At 47.9% G+C, this 18,561-nt stretch overlaps 1 protein-coding gene across 3 annotated transcripts in view; it reads left to right on the top strand.

Moving 5' to 3' along the window:
- Positions 1-18,561, top strand: part of LOC139056179 (cationic amino acid transporter 4-like) — a 184,298-nt gene that overhangs the window by 41,715 nt on the left and 124,022 nt on the right. Inside the window, exon 1 of one of the 3 annotated variants that reach the window (XM_070534172.1) lies at positions 12,141-12,358. The exons of the other annotated variants lie outside the window; for them this stretch is intronic. Within the exon in view, the coding sequence (XP_070390273.1) occupies positions 12,245-12,358 (114 nt within the window). The 5' untranslated portion in view covers positions 12,141-12,244. Of the gene's footprint in view, positions 1-12,140; positions 12,359-18,561 lie in introns of those variants that run through there. 3 annotated transcript variants of the gene reach the window in all.

Raw genomic sequence — 18,561 nt, 5'->3', positions numbered from 1 at the left:
TGTGTGCGTGTGTGTGTGCGTGTGTGTGCGTGTGTGTGTGCGTGTGTGTGCGCGTGTGTGTGCGCGTGTGTGTGCGCGTGTGTGTGTGTGTGTGTGTGTGTGTGTGTGTGTGTGTGTGTGTGTGTGTGTGTGTGTGTGTGTGTGTGTGTGTGTGTGTGTGTGTGTGTGTGTGTGTGTGTGTGTGTGTGTGTGTGTGTGTGTGTGTGTGTGTGTGTGTGTGTGTGTGTGTGTGTGTGTGTGTGTGTGTGTGTGTGTGTGTGTGTGTGTGTGTGTGTGTGTGTGTGTGTGTGTGTGTGTGTGTGTGTGTGTGTGTGTGTGTGTGTGTGTGTGTGTGTGTGTGTGTGTGTGTGTGTGTGTGTGTGTGTGTGTGTGTGTGTGTGTGTGTGTGTGTGTGTGTGTGTGTGTGTGTGTGTGTGTGTGTGTGTGTGTGTGTGTGTGTGTGTGTGTGTGTGTGTGTGTGTGTGTGTGTGTGTGTGTGTGTGTGTGTGTGTGTGTGTGTGTGTGTGTGTGTGTGTGTGTGTGTGTGTGTGTGTGTGTGTGTGTGTGTGTGTGTGTGTGTGTGTGTGTGTGTGTGTGTGTGTGTGTGTGTGTGTGTGTGTGTGTGTGTGTGTGCGCGCGCGCGCGCGCGCGCGCCTCGTTATCACTTAGACTGCCAACGCATGCGTACTTTTCTGACATGGTCTTGAGCTTCGAGATGATTGGTGATTGGTGCGAGCTTCACGTCGCATAGCAACAATTAGCTTAGAAGAGCGACGTATGCGCGTGCGCTCCACTTTCTATTAGCCTATAGACGTCTAATGGAACGTGCTATTATCATTTAAATCCCACCACTGTCCTTCACGTGCGTCATGTTGCCTAGCAACAAGTTGCTCGTGCAACCGAGAGCCGCCGATTTCTCCCGTCCTTCGCTAGTGGTGGTTGGCGCCTTGAGACGTTATGGGACATGAGTACCACCTTCGGGATTAGCGCCAAGATCATAACCGAACACGTTTAATGATTCTTCGGCTCCGTACAACAAATCAGTCACGTGATCGTCGTCTCCGTCGAGCCAGCGCAGTCGCCGTGCCGTGAATCGCCGTCAGCTTGTCACGCAACCATTTGCCTTGCACGGACATGTCGCGCCATCTGATGTCACTTTGTAGAACTACAAGCGATGCTATATGGTCAGGCGCCGACAAGAAGCTTCGCACAAGATTGCTTCGCAGAGTGCGCGGAATCCGCATATTTTTTCCTCCTCTTTACGAACTTGGTGCGCTGCGGCTCAGCGCTTCTAAATAATTAAAGTGCGTACGCAAACTCTCTTTCAAGTACCGATTTTATACCGCCATTTGGATCGACACTGCTGTACACAGGCACACGCATGAAGGATGCCGTAAGGCTGTCAACACCTGATCGACTGATACATAGAGCGTGGCCTGAAGTTTCTTGGGACCCCTGTTTGTAAACGTGAGGGTATATAATAACGCAGTTTAAATGGACACTAAAGAGAAAAAAAAATTAATATTTCAGCTGCATCAGTAAGTTGCCATTTTGCAGTTAAAAAAAACAAAAAAAGCAGCCAGTCTTATTTATTTTATTGTACCCTCAAGACCGAAGTATTACAGAGGGAAGTGGGTAAAAAAATATACGCAAATAAATAAACAAAGCAGCAATAAGCAACAAATGTGATTAGTTAATTGCATCCGGGAGTAATGATGTCTGATAATGCCGAACGAAACTTTGAGTTGTCCTTGATTGCGACAACTGCGCCGGGAAGGTGGTTCCATTCCTGAGAGGTCCTAGGAATGAATGATTCGTTACAGGTTCTGGTGCGGCACTGAATGATTCCAACCTTGTGGCTATGGTCGATGCGAGAGGAAATGTAGGTAGGAGGTGATATTAGATTATCGCGTAGGTACGAATTGCGGAAATATAGTTTATGAAATAAAGCAAGGCGAAAGAACTTACGCCGGGCTGAGAGAGGAGCAAGCAGCAAAGAGTTTTTCATGGCAGTTACGCTTGATGTACGGCTGTAGTTGCTATGAATGAAACGTACGGCATTGTTTTGGATTAGTTCGAGTGATTGAGTAAGGGTTTCGAGGTGCGGGTCCCAGATGGATGAAGCGTACTCCATTTTACTCCTAACAAGCGTTTTGTATAGAATTAATTTTAATGATGTAGGAGCAGAAGAAAAGTTTCGGCGAAGATAACCTAGCATGCGATTAGTATGTTAATTACGTTATCGATGTGCAACGACCAGGAAAGTGATGAGGTTATGTGGACGCCTAGGTATTTATACGAGGTTACGACCTCCAGGGGAGTATCATTAAGGTAATAGTTCGGTGGAGGAATATGGCTGCGAGTTACACGCATACATTTACATTTACTTACTTTAAGTTGCATTAACCATAAGTCACACCAGTTAGAGATGGCGTTTATATCGTCTTGTAAGAATTTGTTATCAGATTTGTCCGAGATTTCACGGAGGATAACACAGTCATCTGCGAAAAGGTAAATGTTAGAACAAACGTCATTGGGTAAGTCGTTAATGTAAATTAAAAAAAGAAGAGGGCCTATAACAGATCCTTGGGGCACACCAGAGTCTACAGGATTAGATGAGGACATATGATTTTCAACCACAACATACTGTGACCGATTAAAGAGAAAATGTTCAAGCCATGCAAACAGGTGAGGATCAAGATTAAGTTTGCTAAGTTTAAATAGAAGTAATTTATGGCACACTTTGTCGAAGGCCTTGGCGAAATCAAAGAAAACACAGTCTGCGAAAGAACCTTTGTCGAGAATAAGATGAAGGCTGTGAGTAAAAGAAAGAAGTTGGGTTTCACATGACAAGTTTTTTCGGAAACCATGTTGTGCTCTTGTAAAAAATGAATTATTGTGTAAGTGCTTAGCTAAATGTGAGTACAGAATATGTTCAAGAACCTTGCAAGGAATGCTTGTGAGGGAAATGGGGCGGTAGTTGAGTGGCGAATGTTTGCTACCGGACTTATGAAGTGGGACCACCTTCCCGACCTTCCAATCTGTAGGTAGCCGATGGGTATCTAAGGATTGCTGAAAAATTTTCGAAAGCAGAACAGATGAATAAACAACAGTATTTTTCAGGAATTTCACGTTAACCAAATCAGCACCAGGACTTGATGATAACTTAAGACCTTTAATTACAGTTTCGACCCCAAGAGGTTCAATGATAATAAAGTCCATAGGTAGGTAATTGCAAGACTCGAGCGTTGGAAACACAGGGTTACTACATACGATAAAGTTGTTACAGAACACAGAGTTAAGGATATGGGGACATACATCTTCGGGTACCGGTGAACCGTTGGAATCAATCAACGTGATTGAATTATCTTTGGAAGGGTTAATAACACGCCAAAACCTTTTAGGGTCATTCGCAAGCATTGTGGGCAAAGTGTGAACTTGGAATGCCTTTTTGGCAAGTTTAATAGCTTCTGTGTAAGTACTGTTTGCCTCCTTAAAAGCGTCCCATTTCGATGCCAGAGAACTTTTATTGACTATTCGATACAGTCGTTTTTTTCGGTTTGAAAGCCTTTTTAACTTGGAATTGAACCAGGGTTTCTTAACATTGCAGGATATTACGCTTGATGGAATAAACTTGTCGGTGAGCTCATGTATCTTATTTTTGAAAACGGTCCAGTTCTCATCAACCGTGCGATCATCAAATTGGCTTAGGAAAGGATCAAGAAAATTAGCTACATGAATATTAATATCGTCAAAGTTTGCCCTATCGTAGTGGTAAATTATTTTTTTTTTCAACAATTGGTTTCATCACAGGAGATAATATGTTGAAAGAAAGACCCAGGTGATCGCTTAAGCCCGGTAAGCATGAAACATTGGTAACTATGTCAGGATGAGAGCATAATATTAAGTCAAGGAGGTTAGCGGCGCTTTCCGAGATCCTCGTTGGTTCTAATACTAATTGTGTTAGGGAAAACAAAGAGCAGAGATCAAGAAAGTCGTTACTTTGCGAAGAAAATGGATAACAGTGCGGAGGTTCAGTAGTCCAGCATATGTTGGGGAAATTGAAATTCCCCAATAATATGATGGGGTTCGAAGGATGCCGCAAAGTAAGGGTGTTAAGCACATCGTGAAGCTCAGTGGTGAAAGTGGAATGGGTAGGATGGAGAGCGGTAGCAGACAACAATCGTAATTTTACGGTAACCGATATCGACGCACGCGCACACAACTTCCAGGTTACAGTATAAGTGGACTTGATGACCTTGCAGGGATTTTGAAATAGCGAGTAGTACGCCTCCACCTTTGCGATTAGTGCGATCGCAACGGAAAGTGTGAAATCGAGACAAGTCAAAGATTTCACAATCTTGCACATGGGGTTGTAGCCACGTTTCTGTTAATGCAATGATACCAGCATTACAGCTATCGATGAGCGATTCTAGTTCCACGCGTTTGCGAAACACACTTCGAGCGTTTGCAACAAGCACGGAGACTTGTGGTGTTAAAGATACGCCATTGCCCTTTGCGCATTGCTATGTAGCAGGATGATGACGCAGATTGTCAGGTGCGCTTGCGTGATCTGGAACACTACTTTTAACTTGCTTAACGCTGTCAGTTGTTGAATCATACATAAAACATTGATTATCAATGAAAAGCTTGTTAAAACGTAGTTTAAATGAGGGGGAATTGGGTTGGTTTTTACCAAATTTGAGAAGCTTTTTTCGAGCGAGCCTTGTCGCAGGCGAGAAGTCCTCAGTTACTGAAATGTTACTATTTTTAAGCTGGCTGCGCGACGAAAGTATGCTCTCCTTAATTTTGAAATTTGTTAGTTTCATTATAACCGGACGACATCTTGAGTTTAAAAAAGTCCCGATTCGATGCGCCCGTTCAACTGAGTTTGGTGGCAAGGCATTTCCCATAGCTGACGACAGGGCATCCACGGTTTTTTTTTTCAGTTTGCAGCCATGACTCATGGAAATCGGGTATGCCGTGAAAAACCAAGTTATTCCGCCTTGACCTGTCTTCCAAGTCGTCTAAGCGCGAGACTATGGTGTCCTGCTGCTTTTTTGACCGTTCAGCGCTCTCTTGAAGTATGGCGATATCTTTGGAAAATGTGTCTAGGGCCTCAGATTTTTTCTCAAGTGATTCGAGACGGCGGAAAATATCAGTTAGCTTGCCTTCGATTGCGTTTTGGCTGGCTTTCACATCTTTCATATCTGATTTCAATTCGGACTGACCTTTGGCAAGCTCGACTGTCGACTTCTTTATGTCTTTTAGCATTAATAGCACTATACTCATTTGATCCGACTGGGATTCGGGAAGACTACTCGACGCAGAGTCATCTTGAGCAGACCTCTGCACCCTTGGAGGCCCCGGGTTTTCCTCGACATCACCGCATTGCAACAACAACAGTGCCACGTCGCAGCAATCACACATAGTAGCATATAAGACAAGTGGGCATGGGAGCAGCAAAAGTGAGCGATTATCACTCCGTTTAGCATACAGGGTCAAATTGTTACGCACCTGTGGAGCGAAGAAAAGTTGCGCATGAGGCATAGTGCAACTAGTGCTGCTCGCATGCCCACTGAAGGAGTAGTTCATCAGCAAGCTGCTTTTGAAGGGGCTGGGAAAGGGCGGTGAATCAGCCAGTGACGTCGTCCCAGAAATGATGCGGTGTCCATCTAGCGGTACATCCAGGAAGGATGGAAGATTATGGAGGCCGCACGTGCCGGTGACGGGCTCTTGACCTTGGACAGCATCGACGCGTTCGCCCATGGTAGGGCACGTTTGGATGGGCGCAGATGGTGAAGCAAGGGCCAGCATCAGGAAAATCTGTGGAGCGAAGAAAAGTTGCGCATGAGGCATAGTGCAACTAGTGCTGCTCGCATGCCCACTGAAGGAGTGGTTCATCAGCAAGCTGCTTTTGAAGGGGCTGGGCGCTTGACAAGACACTTGACAAGCCAAGACAGAAGAACGAACGACCGTTGGCGAAGTAGCCGTGAAGTTCTCCGCATACAGCTCGCGGCGACGGCATAGATTTCGACGAGAAAGATCGATAGCATTGTATTCTAATGCTATCTTCGGCTGGTCGTTCCTGAGCGCTCTGGAGCGCTCTCGCGAGCGACGCTGCCTTCGGCTGGTTGAAAAAGGGTGCGCGCCCTGCGTTCGGCTGGTTTTTCTCGATTGCTCTACTCCATCTTAGAGCGCTCTGAGCCACTTCCAGCCCTGTCGTCGGAGCAGTCGTCGAGATTGAAACGTCATCACAGCGCCACGTCGCTGCTGTTGGCGACGGCTCACCGTAACCTTGGCAACCTAGGCCACTGCATGTCTCGACGAACGCTCATATCCCGCCGGCGCGTCCGCCGGTTTCCCGGCAACGCCGGGAGCTTTGGATTGGCGAAACATCGGACGTTGGCAGCAGGCACGTGGTTTCGCATCTGCCATTTCCTCTTCCGAGAGCTAGTCGCACGTTCGGCTTCCGCGCTTGTCTTCTACCTCTGAACTCGAGGAACGCCGGATCTGCCGGACTCTGCTTCGGGGGAGAGAGGCGACCAGTCGAAGATACCATAAGAGATGCCGAAGCTGAGCTTAGCAAGTTTTAAAACGTTTAGTGATCCACAACGGCCAAAGTAAGGAAAAGTACTTCGAAATCCATGTCGTCACACCGACGTGTACCGGTGCTGGCGCTGCGGCACGGAATTCGAATAATAAATGTTTAACCGTCACTTTTTTTTTGTATTATATTCAACTTTTCACCGCGATATGAATACAAATGAGTTTTTTTTTTAAGAATGATTTATGAGACTAACCAACGTTTCTCTTTAGTGTCGGTTTAGCAGTTTGGTGTTTAGTCGGTTCTTGGATTAAACCTAGAATAATGATCGACGCTGCTATGTATAAGTGGCAAGCGTATAGCAAAGGCAAAGCTTCCAAAGTGAGAATTTACTGTATCTACAACTTTTTCCCGCCATGCTGCCGTGACGTCACGGATTTCGACGGGCGTCTCTACTAGCCTCTGCATAATCAATCGTTTATCGGTAATCAAGGACTGCGTCGAATTCTAATGCGAACTCAAGATTCAGCCTACATAGCAAGCTTTCTCCGCCAAAGTGACATAAATACGCAAAAGTTAACTTTCACATCCTTCATCATGAAGTCTCGCCTTCAGCTAGTATAGTGCTATACAAAAGCGCAAGGTGCTTTTCTAGACTGATGAGGAGCGAGGAGAGGCTCTCGGGACCTTTTTTTTTAGAGCGCAGCTCTTTGGCGTCCGTTCCTGGGTTTCGCGTCGTCGTCGGCGTTGTCGTCGGCCTCGTAACCAGCTCCGCACCCCTTTCATCCCCCCAACGCTAGCAGCGACCGACTGATACCGCTGGATGCCGCTGACGCCGCTAGAGAGTCAAGATAACGTGACTGCATAGAACACCGTCGCCGCCATGCAGAAAGGGGAGGAAAGGGTCCCCCCCCCCCTTGTTCTTGTGTGGCGGATAGGGTGCTCTTCAGTTGTCGACGCGCCGGTTATTTCACGTAGGCCCCGGCACGTCGACGAATACGTGACCACCTTCCCACGGCTAGACCTGGTTCTTAGCGCTGCGGAAGCGAGGGTATCATATTGTTTGTGTCGGCATCGGCGGCGTTGTCCCTGAAACCAACTCCGCAGCTGGGGTTGACTCACTATCGGCGTCAGCGGCATCAGTCAGTCGCTGCTATCTGTTCCCTCCTCCCTTTATCGTGTTGTCCGCTTGCTGCGCGCGCTTCTGCCCCCATCGTTTGCCGCTGGGTGTACACGCCGCCCCCCTCCCCCCTCTTCCTGCGAGTCTCCTGTCAAAGCGCCGGCTCGAACTTAATTCCTTTCTTCGCTCCTCATCCAATGCAACCCCTGTGCGGCGGCAATCAGAGAGCCAGATCGGTGGCGGCGGATCTGTATATGTGCACCGCCCGAGCCGAAATTGCCGCTGCCGTTCGCCCTGTGCGGTGGCAATCAGAGAGCCAGATCGGTGGCGGCGGATCTGTATATGTGCACCGCCCGAGCCGAAATTGCCGCTGCCGTTCGCCACTGCGAAATTATCTGCCAGTTCTTTCTGAGCCATGAGCGAGACGACCGATGGAAGTCCTCCGTCTGCTGCTGCTGCTGCTGCTGCTGCTGCTGCTGCTGCTGCTGCTAAACGAGCTGCCAGAGCAGAGGCTCAGCGCCGTCGCCGTCAGAATCCAGAGGTGCGTGCCGCCGAAGCAGAAGCTTACCGTCGCCGCCGTCGAGATGATCCAGGAGTACGCGTCGCCGAAGCAGAGGCTAAGCGCCGCCGCCCAGAAGACCCTGCCGTTCGCGCCGCCGAAGCGGAGGCTCATCGCCGCCGTCGAGAGCAACCAGCAGTAAGCGAGGCTGAAGCAGAAGCTCATCGCCGCCGCCGAGAAGACCCTGCCGTTCGCACCGCCGAAGCGGAGGCTCATCGCCGCCGTCGAGAGCAACCAGCAGTAAGCGAGGCTGAAGCAGAAGCTCATCGCCGTCGCAGAGAAGACTACCGTTCGCGCGGCCGAGGCCGAGGCCAAACGCAAACAATCGAAAAGGTGAAACAGCTTATTTGCTACGCTCAAATTTCGCATTAGGAAGTAACGTAATCGTCGGTAATTTTTTTTCTGCACAAGACCGATCGTTCAGTCTACACACTTGAAGGTTTGGCGTCGTTCTTTCTTTTTATTTTTCGAAGCGGGAACAGTGACGCAGGAGGTCGTGCAAGGAATGCAACGTTGTCCGTATTCGCTCACAGCGGCACAACCTCGTGACCTCTAAACCTACCAACGGTTTAGTATAAGGAGATATCAAAGATTGAAGGTTCAGCTGGCTTAAGCCTAACGAGGGCGTTATCGAGGGAATGTGCGAGTTAGGTTGTCGTCACGAGTCCAAGCCACGAGTCGGTCTCCGGTGCCAGTGCCGTAGTACCTCGCAGCTTGCTCTCCAGTACCGCACGTCTTTATTAAACAGATCAGTATTGCATTGCTTGGAGCTCGTGAAGGCGAATCCCTGAGATTAAAAAAAAACAAAACAAGAAAGAAGCGGAAAATCGCAAAGTTGGTCGCTGCCTCTGGTGGCGCGGCCGCGTCATTGCAACGTTCTTGACACATTCGCGATTGTTTTGACCGTGAATTGCGATACGAGCGAAGGCCGGAGGAGTTGTGCAGACAGTGAACGCCTTTATCGCGTCGTCCTTCACCGACTAGTTGGGAGGCGTCGGGGCTCGTTCGACATCTCTCTCGCGATTAGCGCCGTCGATAACGGGCGTATGGAAACCGGCTGCCTTTCCTGCTGCTCCCGCTTGGGCCGTCCTTTGTGCGTTGTTGGAAATAACGCTGAGAAAAAGAAGAAAAAGAAACGCTGTGTTTTCCTATAAGAATCGATCTGTGTGCCTGCGTCGGCCCGTGCGGCAGTTAATCCTGCAGATGAGGCTCGTCGGCCGCGTTGCCCGTGACATACTCTCTTAAGCAAATGTACACCCTCTGGGGTGTATATTTGCCACCTAAACGGTAATCGTCATCTGTCTTGCTTGCGTTACCTCCCTTGAAAACGCTGCGCTCGCTACTTTCCTGTCGAGAATGCTCTGTCGTGTTGATAACGGGCATGACGCGTTCGTGACTTGAGGTATACCGGGCTCGCCCCTTTAAAGGAGGAAATGCGGACAAGACGGATGACGATCATAGTTGTGTGACAAAAGGATGTAATTTTGCTTTAAGAGTGTACGCATAATCTAAGCGGACAGAGGCTCTGTCAGAAACTGTCCATTATCATCATCATTCTGTTTATGTCCACTGCAAGACTCTGTCCTAGCGACTGCCGAGTCTTGCGCCAGCTGACCTGATATTCTGCCTGCGAATTTCCTAATTTCGTCAGACCACGACCTGATACTTTGCCGTCTCTCGACTGCGCTTTCTTTCTCTTAGAACCCGTTGTGTAACTTCAATAGACCACCGGATATCTGCCCTATGCTATGTATGACCTGCCCAACTCTATTTCTTCCTCGTAATTTAACCTAGAACATCGGCTACCCCCGTTAGCTTTAGATAGCTTTACTGTGGCGTATATGCCCTTATTATTGAGAGGAGGTGTCAGTTTTCTTGCACACTATCAGGAGGGAGAAATAGAGATTTATTTAAGGCGTGCTTATAACAGATGACAACCTACTCTCCGTATGGGGAGAAGGAAGGGGGATAAAAAATTCTAGAAGAAAGTGGCAAAGAAAATTAAGAAACGCACGCGATTTAAGCCGACAATGTGATTTTACAGGCCAGGCGATTAAGAAAAATTGCCTTTCTATGTCACGAAGTAAACATTGTCAAAGATTTTCCGATAAGGCAAATTGTAGATATGCATGTGCAGAACAAATCCAATCGTGAAGATGGAACCACTTCCATCGACGGCGTCTAGGAAGATGTCGAGCTCCGCTCAATAAAGTTGTTTCTCTCTCTCTCTCTCTCCCACCGTTGTACGGAGGGGCAAGTCATAGGACATGAGGCGCTCCACATCCTCGATGCAGCGGGACCAGTCACGCAAAATCTGTGCTCAAGGCAAGCAATGCTGTCGCGATACGCGTCCACATTTTAAATGATATATGGTCCACGGCCTCTAAACTGCCGCACTGACGCAGCCTTGTCAGCTCTGACGGGCTCATCGGGCGGCTGTATGCCATCTCTGATTAGTTCAGAGCGCAAATATGGTAGAATTCGACGCGGCGGAATTAGACCGTGTCCAGAATGAGCGCCCCCAAAATAGGGAAGTCCTGTACACAGGTACTGCTGCGCTTTTGGCGGTGAATTCTGAAGCTGTAATAAACTGTAATGCTAAAAGCATTCTCATTCTTTTTCTCGGCTCTTATTAAAAAAACAACAACAAGAAATAAGCTAATAAGACAACGTACAAGATGCATTCTTAAAGTTTGTCACTGCGGAAGCGATTGCGCCAGCAGATAACTAGAAGCATAGTTCCCCCTTCGAGAGAACGATTCAGTACGCCTTGGTTCAACACAACGGTGCTGTAGATGTCGCTGTACCATCGCTGCTGCTGATGCCATGCTCGTCTTCGGTTACATACATTTGGGCTAGAACTTCTCCACTTCGCTAAAAGACCAAGCAAGCGATCTGACGCGTCCCTCTAGCGGCTTACATGCGTTCATCCGCTCCCTATCGGCGGGGTCACGTGACCACTGAACGCTCAGCCGGAAGAGCGGAACATTACGCTCCGCACTCGAGCGGGCCTGACGGTGAGCGGAGCGGAGTCTTCGATACAGCGCTTCTGCCGTATCGCAGACCCGCTCACTGCTTCATATACTGGCTCAGTTCCTTTAAAGCCTGTAGGTACAACCGAAAGAATGTTGGGCGGAGCTGTAATTAAAGAAGCTTTAACAATGGCGGTCAGTCGGAGATATGTGCAATAGTGCTTCCGCGCGCGTCTCGTATTTCAGCTCTGTTCCAAATTCTTCACTGTATACACTTCTTATTCGAGACTCGGCACAGTCTGAGCTCGGACGGCGCGGCGCGTGATACGTAGTACGAAGCGCTGCCCACCCACCCGGCATCCTTCTTCGTGCCCCCGCCACAGTAATGCTACTCCCGCGTCGTGTAACAGGCAGCGCATCCCTAACGAAGTCGGCGCGTTTATTCAAATGAAGACGCAATGCGGCGCGGCCGGCGCGACGTGAGCGTCGCCGCCGGTCTCGCTCTCGCTACAGGAAACGCTATAAGCACTCGTGTCCTCAACCATTCCTTTCTTTCTTTTTTCTCTCTCTCTCTCGCTCTCCGCGCGTCTTGTCGAGGAGGTTTTCACTGAGCGCAGCAGGTCTTCGAAAGTAACCGGCTAGCTAGCTAGCTACCTCGCTAGCTTATAGGCCGCCCGCGCTCTGTGTTGTCTGCCCGCCCGCTGACGCAGCAATCGCCGCCTAGCCAGCCTAGCGCGCGCAGCCAGCAAGGGAGCCAGCTTATAGCAGCAGCAGCAGCAGACACCGCGTTATCAGCGTCGCTGATCGTTTAATGGCCCCGGGCTGTTACCAAACTGCCGTATATAAGGGCGACCAGTAATCCGTCGAGGTCCCCCCACTCACACACACACCTCGTCGTCGCATATACGTGTAGGGCGTCACTCCCCCCTCCATCGCTGTCGCATTTTATTTGCTGTCCCCCCCCCCTCCATCCCACCCCACGTCCGACCGTTCACACCTTCTTCCTCTTCGACTGCGGCGACGTCGTCATTTGGTCCGGAAAGGACACTCGGACTGGGACGGTCGCCATGAGCTCTGCCGCAGCGGCCGCCAAGAGCGCGCTGTGCTCCGACAACGCCGAGGTCACCGAGGCACTGCTCAATGGATCTGTCGCGGACGGCAGGGACCACCGAAGCCAGGATGTGAGTCAATGGGTCTTTTTTTGTTGTTGTTCTTCTTTCTCCAGCGGAGTAGCGTGCAGTATAATATCCCAGTCCGACGTTCTTACTCGTCTAATTTCACGTTTCTTTAGTTTTTTTTTTTCTGGAACGATAGCTGAATTTATTAGGTTTGCAGTAGACGTCCGGTCGCCGAGTAAATTGGGGCGGGAAAGGGTGAACAGATTGAAGCTTTTCGACTGACTTGGTTGGGCAGTTTCTATAACTTCGTGCCTTCATTCATTTCCTTGGAAAGATGGCTTTCCTGTTAGGTTCGCGGCTGGCGTCCGTCGCAGACTGGCTAAGGCGAGAACGGGTGAAATCGCAAAAATTTAGATCGTTTGTTTTACGTACCAGTATGATGACTCATTTTCCTAAATTAAAATTTGTTTATTTACGTTTTCGTTGAAACGATAGCTTTCTTGTGTAGGTTCGTGATCGGCGTCTCCTGCCTGCACAGTGTAGATTGCGTTGGGAATGACGGAATCACCGGAGAATGAAGGATTTCGATTTACGTTGTATAGCTCGTTTAGTGTTTCCTTTTTCCTAAAATGATGCTTCTTTTTTTTGTTTTTTATGTTACTTTGGAAATCTGTTACAAGTTCAGGCTCGGCATTTCCCGCCGAGTTCCTCGGACGGGCAAGAGGCGAGACTGCCGGAGACTGAACTATATATATATTTTTACTTACGCTAGTCCACGTGATCTGATAGCCTTCTAGCTTAGGGTCACGTGTTGCCATCCGCGATTTGTATGTTTACATATTTGCACAAAAAAAGTGTGTGCGAGGGGGGGGGGGGATTTTGCATTGGACTCTCCGGTGACTTATTCGACACTCTTTACCTCACGTGTTTGCTGACACACATACGTCTTCCCTTCACCACCTGTTGCGTACGGGTCTCTGGCATTGGCCCAACTATGGAATGACTTGGCTTCTCGGATGACTTATTCGCGCGGATAGCTGCCCCATTTCGAGACGCCCTGCATTGGCCTCAAGAGGACCGAAACTTGTGCCGACACTTTCGATATGGACTTTTGATATGGACTTTCGATACGGACTTTTGATATGGACTTTTGATATGTGCATACTTGACATAAAAATTGTTACAGCGCAAACACACGCAACCACAAGTATCAGGGACGGGACACAAGCGCTGACTGTAAGATGTCCCGTCCTTGATACTTGTGGTTGCATGTGTTTGCGCTGTAACAATTTTTATGTCAAGCATGCACCAACTCGCCCAGAAAGAAGTTTTAATGAAGTACTTTAGATATGGAACATTTTCAGTGGTGGTCTTCACTCCGATCGAATTCGACGCCGAGCGTGAAGCTGCATGGTAGTGGAACATTTCGGCATAAAGCTATTTCGTAAAAGCAGCAAATGCTCCACTACACTGCAAAGCGAGTTTCTATGCGTAAGACAAGACTCTAATTTTCTTTTTTATTATTTATTTTACTATACTTTCTTAAAATTTTGCGGCACGTTTGTTGCTACCGCTTGCAGGAGGCTGAAGCGAAATTCGGTGGCGTGGATTACCACCCATTATAAGATACGAAAACGACTTAAAAGAAAAGTAATTGTCGTTTTTTTTTCTTAACCGTTCTATGCCCAAATGTAGTTCCACATCCAGGAAAATTAGAAATTCTTCGTGTTTATTTCTGGGCGTGGAAAGTACATATTACACATACACACACACACACACACACTCACTCACACGAATGAGATGTTACTTTAATGAAACATAATTAGTACATTCCTAATTACACACACACTCACGCACACGAATGAGATGCTACTTTAATGAAACTCAATTAGTACATTACTTGACTACTCGGTATTTGGTTCCATCGTTTCATCGTAATGGGCTTGTTGAAATAACCACAGCTGGGGTAAGCTCCCTCCAGCATGTTCAAAGCGTTGTGAGCTGTGCGCTCAGATTTCCCGGCTAAATAAGAATTTTGAGACGTTCAAATCAGCGTAGCGTACGTATGATATGTTGGGCAGTGCAGGATTAACTTTTTTTTATGGCGAGTCCGTGCTTCAACGAGTGGACATATATGTGGAAGGGGGGGGGGGGGGAACAGGCGAGGTCACTGGTTCCTCGCTCGGTAAAGAAAAACCGTAAATGTCTGCGCATAATTTTGAAACTGAATCTCATTAATATCGTCATTTCGTGTGCGATATAAACGCACGATTCAAATACATATATAACATAATATAATACTTATATGCGCAAGGTTTTTTTCGCTTAGACTCTTTGTCACCTGACTTCATACGTTTTCATCGAATGCTTCGAAGGAACTGACCCCCCTTCCCTCGCCTTCTTTTTCTTTCTGGGTTGCTTTCTTTTTGGCACAGCCACATTCCGAGGTTTGAATAAACGTTAAGGGTTCCCAATTACGTTCGCACGAAAGAAAAAAAAAAGACATCTTAATTTGAAAGAACTTTTTTTAAAAAGCATAAGGCCTCGCTGAAACCAAGAAGCCCTCGATGTATGCTACCACGCTTTATCAGCCCTGATGTATGTACGAAATCCGATCTGAGTAGTTAAAAAGCCAGTCTTGCTCCTAAAGGGTTAATGTGCATTCATAAACACATTCTCCAGAACTAATACTCTGGTTCTCTTATTGGGCTCAATTATGGCCGCGATACGACGGTTCCACTAGCCACCATGGTCACTGAGTGGCCACGCATGCAGTTTGTCTGCCGGGCACGAGGTTGCGGGCTCGATTCCCGACCACCATGCGGTCGCACTCCAAGGGGGTGTAAATGCATGAGCGAAAGGCACAGCGCCTTGATTACTTGTAAAAGAAAAAAAAGAAACCCAGGTAGCCGAAATTAATCCCGCAGTCCTCGCAACGATTGGCATCTCTCATAGGCCATGTAGTGTTTGTTGCCTTAGGACATTAAACACCATACTTTAATTACGAGGTCGCCGAAGCCACCACCCAATCTGGTTGCTGTCTTTAAGCAACACCTATTCTTTTTCTTTTTTCGCGTGTTTGCTTCTTTTTTCTTCTATTGTTCCTGTCTTCCTCACTGCCTCCCCCCCCCCCCCTTCGAGTATATACGGCAGCGAATGAGAAGCCTCTCTTCCCGGTTAACCTCCCTGCTTTTGCCATCTCGTTTGTTTATCTTTCAATCAACGTGAGCGCGCAACCCAAGATTCTGCGCAAGATCACGCCTAAAGTGCCGCGTTAAGGAGTCTGAAAACGCCTACTTTCTTTGTCTAAAAGAGCAGTGGGGGAAGAAAAAAGAAACAGTCTTTCTTCCGGCATCTTTAGCATGCGTTCTGCATTTGGGTTTTCTCCCAGATAGCAGCGATAGAACAGCCTGACCTCTCGGAGGAAACCGAAGCGCCTAAACCCGATATGTGCGCCATTTCAATGCACGGCGCTATCTGCGGTCGCCGCAAAAGAAAAAAAAAGAAAAAAAAGAGAAGCAGCACCTTGAACGGTGTGATCAGACAGCACGTGTACATGAACACGAATGCCATATTTCTGCTACGTACGACGCTATAGCGTTTTGAATATTCATCAGGCGATGCGCGTTTGCTGAAACCGCGGTGCACCCAAGGTGGCATATATCGCCGAGCCGGGCTGCAAGAAAGAATAAGTTCTCACGAGTCTCTCTCTCCTTTCGTCGCAGCCACGAACAAAGGTCCATCCGGGAAAGAAGAAAGTGATGCGATGGGATCAGAGCATGCACTGAGCATGCTTAAATAAACTAGAACGTGGGTGGGCGCGTTAAAGTACGTCTGCACAGAGCAGACGAGCGCGCGCAGAACTTGTTAATTAGCATGCGTCCTTTGGACGTGCTCTGCAGTAGGCTGTGGAAGTTTAGAAGAAAACGAAAATTTAATGATAGAAGGAAACTTCTACACGAAGAAAGAAAAGAATCCGGCTTGTGCTAGAGAACGCGTCGCTACAGCCGCTTCGCATCCCGAATCCGTGATGCGAGATGAAAACGTGCGGCCAATCAATAAACGGCTCTCCTCTTCATTTCCTCGGCTTCGAGAAAAAAGAAATTCGGCAAGAATTTTAGCATACGCGAGTCGATGAAACGGGGTCGCGAGACAAATTAGATGAAAAAAGAAAGTGATGTCGGGTTGCTGGCTCCGTTGAAAGGAACCTTATCTCACTATCGCGACAACCACATTGCAACAACCGAAGCTCTGCCGTGTGTGTTCCCCTTCTTGTACTTCGTCTTTTCGCGCTTTTCCGTTGTCGAAGGGAAGGTCGAGTGAATGAGATATTCGCGAGTATACGTATGAAGTTTTTATTTGCACACGCACGTACGATTTGCACGTTATTAGAACACCGTGTAAAGCGATCCTATATACTAGATGGAACGTACGGTGTGATACACTTTTAAAGGGAACACCTCCGAAAGATGGACATTTGGGCGAGTTGGTGCTGGTTGAACATCTTGAAGGGGCAGCGCAATATGACGAAGACAGAAGGCAGGAACACAAACGACAGCAGTGAACTCACAACAGCTGTGAGTGCAGCGCTGTCCTGTGTGTTCCGGCCTTCCGTCTTCGTCATAATGCGCTACCCCTTCAAGAGGAACACCTCAATTCTAATAAATGTATCGCAGCTGCAACGCTCCTTCGACTATGACGCTGAATAGTTACTGGTCCGATTCACTATAAGCAGACAACCATGCTTAAAAAAATTACGTCCAAGTTTTGATTGCCTATATCGGTTGTAACTGAGGGCCGGGTACTAAAGTGTTCCAGATAGGATTTTACCATTCTGTACATGCACGAGACACATAATTGTCGCGCGCATGTATAGTGGGCGCAGAAAAACGACATCTTTTTTACGCGCGCTCATACAGAGTGAGCAAAGGAGCAGACTGAATGAGCTCTACGCGTTATTAACGTTTTCTTTTTTTTTTATAAGCGTGTCTGTGATAGCAGATAACAGCGCCCAGCAATAAAGTGTGACCTCTTACTGTAGATGCCTTTAAACACGACAGAGCCCGACTTTCTATGAGAGCTGAATGTGTCACTTGCGCTTTAGCACCTCACAAATTAATTAATTTCTTAATTATTGAAAACAATATGCTACGTAACACCCATATAAAATAGCCCTTTCCGATCATATGAGATAAAAAAACGGTATGATAGCAGACAGAAGCGATGGATAGAGGATTACGTAGACGGTTCAAATGAGCAAGTTTAATTCACAATGTGGTGGGCTGATGCAGGAATAAGATATCGATATCGTTGAGAGGGGTCAGCGCCTTGTGTAAGGGACTAAAGATAGGATGGTGGCTGCTGATCAAGCGCCTAACCTAACCTAAATTAATGAGGGACTTGTTAATTCGCAGTAACTCGCTCGCTGAACTGTCTCGAGAGCTGAAACGTGTCTTTCTTATTCGTTCGTTCGTTCGTTAATTCGTTCATACTGACTTTCATTGTTGGTGGCATTCTTTCATAGTGAGAGAGAATTCATAACGACTAACTTCACAGTCGATATCAGCGTTAGTTAGCATTCGGAATCGACGTCGTTGGTTGCAAAACGTGAGAAAATGCGAGCATAGTATTCACTTTCTCTGTGGTTGGCGGTGCGCTAACTATTGCGCAGATATGGAATATTTTTTTTCTTGATCCCAGATAATGCGCTTCGACAAATCGTAATTCCCCCCTCGACCTCAGCGAGAGAAATTGTGCTCGTTGTCACCAACCTCTCCACATGAAATCACTCGCTTAATGTTCCAGGTCGGCCCACACGGGACATCTCGACTCACTCCTTCGCTCTAGACGCATCTTATCAGCTCTGCAAACATTCTCCATGTGGTCTGGTTAGCCCAAGAGCGTCGGCCTTAACATGACATGTTTCTTTCTTATCGCGGCCTTATCTCGTTTCGACGCCTCGTGCGGGTTGTATCGTGTTTATACACTGAGGAAGAGGGGGGGCATAACGCGGCGTAATCAGGGTGCCATTCGGTTGTTTCAATGCCACCTCGAAAAGTGATAACGAGGGTTGAGGAGCAGATAATACACACCCCGTCTAGGCACTCCGGATGTCCCATCGTCCAGAGGCGTTCGCTCGAGTGATAACAGGCTAGCCGTGCAATTGCGTCCTCGTTTGCATGTCAACGCTACCCGGCCATCGCGGTGGCTTAACGGCTATGGTGTTGCACTGTGCTCTAACCACGAGGTCAGGGGATCAAGTCTCG

This window comes from Dermacentor albipictus, chromosome 2 (genome assembly GCF_038994185.2).
Source record: "Dermacentor albipictus isolate Rhodes 1998 colony chromosome 2, USDA_Dalb.pri_finalv2, whole genome shotgun sequence".
Classification (NCBI taxonomy): domain Eukaryota; kingdom Metazoa; phylum Arthropoda; class Arachnida; order Ixodida; family Ixodidae; genus Dermacentor; species Dermacentor albipictus.
This window is presented reverse-complemented; position numbering and strand designations above follow the sequence as displayed.